General features: G+C 38.2%; 1 protein-coding gene across 3 annotated transcripts; it reads left to right on the top strand.

Annotated features, from left to right (window-relative positions):
• The first annotated feature begins 790 nt into the window (after positions 1 to 790).
• On the top strand, positions 791 to 6,647 carry LOC126906078 (putative uncharacterized protein DDB_G0277255). Of its 3 annotated transcripts, none has more exons than XM_050686350.1 (2): positions 791 to 1,340; positions 4,548 to 6,647. In XM_050686350.1, the coding sequence occupies exon 2, from the start codon at positions 4,589 to 4,591 to the stop codon at positions 5,687 to 5,689; it is 1,101 nt and encodes a 366-aa protein (XP_050542307.1). In that variant the 5' UTR covers positions 791 to 1,340; positions 4,548 to 4,588; the 3' UTR covers positions 5,690 to 6,647. The 3 variants fall into 3 exon arrangements, with proteins under 3 accessions (XP_050542307.1, XP_050542316.1, XP_050542298.1); XM_050686359.1 differs by lacking the exon at positions 791 to 1,340 and adding an exon at positions 1,375 to 1,394; XM_050686341.1 differs by lacking the exon at positions 791 to 1,340 and adding an exon at positions 1,688 to 2,239.
• The last annotated feature ends 636 nt before the right edge of the window (positions 6,648 to 7,283 follow it).

Genomic DNA, 7,283 nt, shown 5'->3' with positions numbered 1-7,283 from the left:
AATCTAATACTTAAATATCAACCGTAAGCACTCGATATCAAGTCCGCGTCGACGTACAGTTTTGTATTTTGCATAATAATTACTAGACGAACGACTGCAAGTACGACGAACAAAAAATAGTAAACGTCGTTGTCGTGTACGGCGTTCTCATTGTTAGTAACCTCTCCGCTCACTGTACACACACACACACACACACACGTCGGTCGATACGTGTAACAACCGCACGCTACTTCCTTTCCAATATGATATTATATACGTTATTTTTTTTTTTATTCTAACCAAAGGTGAGCATATGCCTCACAACACGGTCGTCGATTGTCTATCAGGTGCCTGGCCCTAATGCTGCGTGAACCTTATTAACACGTACAACTGTAACGACACTGATTTTATTAAAAAGTACACAAATAGTTAGTCACAGATAATATAGTAGTTATCATAGCAAACGTTATCGCATCGACGCATTTCTTCTAATGAGGAGAATTGCGTTCGGACAGTGACGCAAAACCGATTTACGGCAACGCCATTTCCGTCGTAAACACATTGATGAAGTATTATGCCGAACTTATCCTTGTACAATACATTGGTTACTGACCGTCGGAAAGAGTCAAACTGTGGCGTAAAATATTAATAAAAAAAATTCTAATAAACCGTCGAAAAACTGGTTAAAAACGTGTCGGCTGAAAACTTTCTCGACCACCGCAAACGGTTGTGCAGAATCGAGTTGATAATTTTAAATAAGAAAAACGTAACAATAAAGTGGTACATTTTTTCAGCGCGTGCACGTAGAAGTTATTGCGTTTGGAAACCAATGGGAATCAATGTATAAATACAACAATAGTATCTGTCCGATAATAATTTTATTACCATTGTCTATGTGGTTAGTCGTCGCGGAGTTTATTGTAAAGCACACGCGTGAAGAGCTAAACGTCAAAGCCTAGTCGGTAGCGATAACAATGAATCAAAAGGCCTTTTATTTTCTCAAACCAAAGCCGTGACGCACGTGATTATAGTCAAATATTATTACCGTTGATAAACTTCACGTTTTTATGTTCAATAATACGCGAGCAAATAGATGGAAAACAATGTTTTTTTTTTTATTATTTGTAAAATATATGCACAATCAAAAAACCTATTACCGAAAAAACCATTTACTAAATATTGAGACTCGTAATAGAATTTATACGGAACACATGTTGATTTGTGAACTTTGCGCTAATTGGAAGTGGCAATCGATCGTTTGTTAATTGTGTTTGATAGTCTTTTCTAAACAAATCGATTATTAATCTCAATTACGATCATCAAATTGAACGAAACAAAATTTCATCCTTGACAATACGGTGGCGAGTACGATTGTATTAAACGACTTGAAGTTATTATTGTTATTATAAATCAAGGTAATAATTTAAAATGACTCTGACAATAGTGAAATTTATAAACAAGTATTTTTTTTTTGCTATTAAAACTGTGACGGAGATGGCAACAATATTTTCATAGTATTAATAATAATTGTTGCAGCTGCTTGTAAAACGAGCGGCGGTACGATTAGGCCGTAGGGTGCGCCACCGTACGGTCGGTACGGATACCGTGACGTCACGGATACGACACGGTACACACATAACGGGGTCCCCACCGGCAAGGCGGTGCGGGGGCAAAGAAACAAACGCATAGGACGCGCGCGCCGCTGCCGTACATTCTCCAGTTTGCCTTCTGCCCGTCCGCTGGCCACAAGTGTTCCGTCGCTGTTTCGCGCGTGCTGTCGTGCCATCGTTCCGCGCACGGCTCACCGCCTCCACCGCCTCTCTGTGCCAATTACATTATTATTATTGTTGTATACTGGCCGAACGTGTAGTGCAGTGAGCGCGATTGTGTGTAATTGATTCTTATAATCTGTCCCAGTCAGTAGTTCCGCGTGCGAGTGTGTGCTTGTGTGCCGCCCACTTAGTGATTGAATATTTGATTAATTAATCGGTACTGATTGGATAATTAAACGTCGAATATTTTATTGAAACTAGTGTTGGACTTTTTTTTTTTTTTTTGACAAAAAAGACAATATTTTTTTGTTTCAAGTGTTGATTTTTTTTTTTTGTTGTGTATTTCGTACGCACACTTTTTAATTAAATCGTTTGTGGTCCGCTGAACGTGGTGCAGTACCTATCAATTGAAAGCGCATACATGGTGCCAGGCACCCGTCATATTATTGGATTACTTGTATTGGAACATCGTCCTAATATTATTATCGGTAAGTTTCCGGATTGGTTTTTGATCAAACTTTTTTTTTCACTTCATTTATTTTTTTTTTGTCTTAAAATGTTAAAAAAAAAAAATTACTCTGTGATTTTCTACGCGTAATAAATGTGTGCTCGCAGTAATAAAACTCAAATTTTTTTTTTTTATCTCATTTATGATTTTGCGCGAACCGTCCTCCGTGTCAATTAATGTTGTGCGTCAAATATGTAAATAATACAAGCCAGTAATTATATTGCGGTGACATTTACACACATTTATTTTTATTGTGTTTTTTATTTTTTATTGACTACGGAGAATAAGGAAAGTGTGCGTTAGGTGGGAGGGTACGGTTCGGCGATCGCGTGTGGCGAATTTCACCGCAGCGATAGCGGCCTAGTGAGCGGCCTTGCCTGCGGAGTTAATATGTGCACCAGCCGCCGCGACGTTTATTAAACCAAACAAACCGACGGGCCGCCGGCCGCCCCTCCAACGGTTTGACGTCTTCCGCGGTGTGGCCTACATTTCTGCGCGGTCCGTTTTTTACACTTAGCGACAGCGGATAAGCGTATCTTAGGCGTGCCAATGAAAAGTTCTGCATCCGTTTTTTCAAAGTCGTCACCGTTCAAGTGCATTTTACCAGATTGATATTTCTCGGCGGTTATTATTATTTTTTTTTTTAACTATTAGCAGTTACGTAGGAATCAAGAGGAAGACATTTGAAGGTTCCCTTCTCCTGCTTACTCAACGTTTTTTGACGCTTTCTCCCGATTTGCGCGTTTATATGTATTGTTTAAAAATGGAAACTGATTATTTATCATTATAACGCGTTTTCAACTTGTACTATACGATTTTGTTTTTAAAAACCTCGCAAATTCTCGGCCTTTCCAATTCGTAAACGTCTGATGATCCGTAATGATGGGAGAAGGGAGAACATTTTTTTCTTAAATGTAGGTCAATGTCGCGGGGGCGATACCAAAGTGGTCGCAAGTGCCCAATGTTTCATAGTTTCGTTTTGTATTGCTTAATTTTCTTATCCTTCCTTTTCGACGATTCAGCTCGACGCTATTTGTATGGAAAATCGAGAGAAAGTGAGACCAGTTTGTTTAGCGTGTTGCCGAAAGTGGTAATGTATTTTGGTGTTTTTTTTAATGCGCGGCCTTGTCGATCGCGTCCTTATTATTATCAAACAGTTCACCTTGAGAATCGCATCGATAATTAGCAAAGATTTTCCGGTTGTGTTTTGTTTTCGGACCGTTTAAAGTTTGGGAAACGCCTAGAAAATTCCACAGCAGTTTTCCCAATACGACTTCATATAGAGTTCATATTAATGTTCTCGTTTTTAGACGTGCCAATAAATGATAATGTATTGGCCTAATGGTGTAAAGCATCGGTAGCTGTCGCCGCGCTGCTGTTCGGTATGGTCAAGGACAGACGACCCGTTGTAAGCGTTTTACACGAATCTCGGCGACGTTTTTTTTTTTTTTTTTTATTACTATTGAAAAGTTTACGGCGCGTATGCGAATGGTCTGCCGGCCTTGTGTTTTGCGTACAACCTCAAACGCAAGTGATGACGACACGCTATGACCTCCCAACCGATATTTGCGCGTTAATTTTGACTTGTATTTTAATTTTTATTGAAAACAAACATTTTTTTTTACACATTGTCAACAAGACCAAACGGTTTATTTGCTCATAGTGAATTTATCGACGCGATACTTCTTTCAATTATTTGCCTTAATGAAAATATATACATTTCATTTATACTAGTCGGAAGTACAAAGACTTGTTCCCTTTTTCCCACGTTTTGGGGTGGCCATAAACATCACCGCCATGGTCCTAATAAGGGTAACAACAATAATAACAACAGCAGCAGGCGACTACTGTGACTGCGCGTATTCTGTTATTTGCATTATTTGTCCCGCGTTCAGCAACCCGTTTACAATGACAATTAAAGCCTCCCATCGCGTGCGTTGTTAATTAAAAACGTAGGGCTGTCCTTGTCTGTAATACTATGTTAGCATATGGACGAATTTATTGTTAGCGATAAGGTTGGGACGTGTTGAACGCATACTTTCGGGACCAAGGCGGTGTACTCGATTTCTTCTGAGCTTTTCGAAATTTCTTCAATACGACCTACTAGTTTCAATTCTTATTTGTCGGAAAGGTAACACGAGAAACTCGGTACCACGTGATTTTATAGCTCGACGGGAGGTCATTCGTAAGATATTCGGGAAAATTTCTCAATTAAAAATGCCTATTGTTTTATTATTTTTAATGTAACTATTAGTACTGACCTGTGTATTTTTTTTTTTTTATTTCAGAATGATATGCTAATTGTACAACATCGACTACGGTTGTTGAAATGAGACCTGTCGAGTCAAGTGAAAACATTACCATTATGGATGAAATCGATGAGCTTTTGGGCACTCGGAGAAGTTATGGATGGAACTCCGGTTCTAGGCCGTCCATGATAAGCGCCAAGTACCGCATGAAAGAAGAAAGGCGAAAGGTGCTCAAGATATCGGTCAACAAGATGAAAAAGATCGACGATGCCGAAAGCTCGTTGTGCCGGTCCGTGTTGATCAATAATACGGTTAAACGGTTACAGGCGGAAACTAGAGACGACCGAACGGCCGGCCGAACGTCGCCCGCTTCGCCTCCATCTCCCACCTCCTACGGTTACCATTCGCCACAGCAACAACCCTGTGGTAACGTTAATATCAACAACAACAACAACAACAACAACCCGCAACTGGTGGACATCACTAACTTGCGGGAATCACCTGTTGGCGGCAAGATAAACGCCACCAACAAACCCGACACCGTCTTGGACGTTACGTCTACGACGACCACCTCGTCTACCGGTTTGTCGTACGATTACGACGACGATACCATCACGTCCATTATGATGCAGTTACCGTCGGCCGCCGCCTCGTCGCAAACGCCCAAACGGAAACGGTCCGTAGACGAACCGTTAGACGATCTATTGTCGCAGTTTATCAATAGTAACCAACGCGAAGACGAAGACGTCAACGTGGTCGATCTAGACCTCCACGAATTTCCGGCCGCCAAGAGACTGAGAACGGACGAAGCTGCAGCCGCAGCCGCGTCCAACGTCAACACCTCCGCCGATCTGTGCACGCCCGACTGGCTCATGGAAACGTGTTGCGATTCCCTCGACCTGTACGGCGGCCAAGTGCCGGCAGCTGTCGAGCATCAAGACGTTTTGTTACCAGCTGCAGTGGTTACAGCAGCCGCTGCGGCCGCGGCTGCAGCGGCAGCCAGCAACAGTAGTCAGTGTTCGGTGGATTGCGGTCAGACGTCACCCGAACCAGACACCGAAGACCATTTTGGTGGAAGCGGGTCGACGTCGCCCACCAATCTGTCCTGTGGACAAGCCTCCATGTTCAGCGAAATGCAGTCCGCCATGTTTCGCAACCTGATTGCGTCCCTGGAATCATAGGACCCAATGGTGGAAAATTTTTAAAAGAATACTATTTTTTTTTTTGTTTTGTTTTTACTCACTTAATCTCCTATTGCGACTTTTTCTTTACGATTTTTTTTTTTTATTCGTTAAATACCATACCCAGTGTATGATTCATATTATGTAACTAAATCTAAAAAAACAGTTTAAAAAACGTGCAATAAATGGCCAATTCGCGTAAAAACACCTTTGTTTTTCGTTCTCTCTGTGCACTTATTTATACTATCATTATTGCAGTATGGTTTTTTTTTTTTTTTTTTTTAATTTTTCATCGTAAAGTTGTAAATATTTGTAAACATGTATGTTATATTTTATGTAACTGTAGATAATCAAACAAGGGCTGTGTTAAATTCATCCAATCGGTCTCTCTTTTTGTTTTTTAATTTTTAAAATAAAGGGGAAAAAGAGAGCATTTAAATGTAAATGAATAACATTATGTATAGTAATTATTATTAAACCAACATAGACAATATTTTGAAGTAGAGAATTTTATTTAGCAAAAGAACCGATTGGTAGGCTATAATTATTACTGTGTCTGCTATTGGTAGTGATAGTACAAAAATAAAAAAATCGTGTTTTTATTTTCTCTTAACGATTATTCACCTTTTATTCTACTCTGGAGCTAATTAAAGGAGGGGAAATTTTGTGTAATTCTTAACTCGTAGAAAATACATTTTCCTATTAGTATAACCACAAAATTAATTTGTTTAAAATTAACTTACTTTCTCGTTAAAATGAATTTACGCTGCTAGTAGATATTTTTAATTTAGTGCGATTTTTTTTTTATGCTAAGGACAGTCTTCCGGACTTTATTTGACGGTGTGATATTTACTAGCGATTATTAGTATATATATATATATATATTTAAAATAAAAAAAAAAACATAATATTGTATTATTATAAGCGCATGGGCCGGTCTTAAACTTTGCTCCGACAATATTAAGACGGCTAATTGTATTAGATTTTTTAAATTATAAAAAAGAAGCGTACCTTCTACATAGGCAGTGCGAGTGGAAAATATATGTCTTTCATAATTGTAATTTCATTTGGTTTGAATAATTAACGTTACTTAAGCAAAAATTGTATTCCCTCCTTAGAAAATCACAAGAACACGTCGTATACATTATTTTAAGCTCCATTATTCATGTCTTCCTTTTTATTTATATTATTACTATGTTTTAATTTTAATTTACTCTTAATTTTTATTTTTTTTGTTAACATCGATGAAGTTTTCATGAATAATAAATTGTTACCCAGGTGATACAACAATTGTAGAAGGATACGTATATATATATATATAATATAATAACGAAAATTATATATTTTATTAATATTATGAAAAAAATATTATATTGTATTTTTTTTAGAGCTTTATTATACTGATGATTTATGTGACAAAGAAAAGAAAACATATTCGCCAATAGAAGTTGTTTTTGATTGAATATTGTTTTTTTATGTATAAAATATTGAAAATGATATAATACATTTTGTTATTCCTTTGAAACGCTGTGTATTTTTTATGCGATTCGTTCGCTAAATAGTCTTGTGTGTGTGACCACAGGTTATCCTCAGA

Source organism: Daktulosphaira vitifoliae, unplaced genomic scaffold (assembly GCF_025091365.1).
Source record: "Daktulosphaira vitifoliae isolate Bord-2020 unplaced genomic scaffold, ASM2509136v1 Scaffold_1, whole genome shotgun sequence".
NCBI classification, from domain to species: domain Eukaryota; kingdom Metazoa; phylum Arthropoda; class Insecta; order Hemiptera; family Phylloxeridae; genus Daktulosphaira; species Daktulosphaira vitifoliae.
This window is presented reverse-complemented; position numbering and strand designations above follow the sequence as displayed.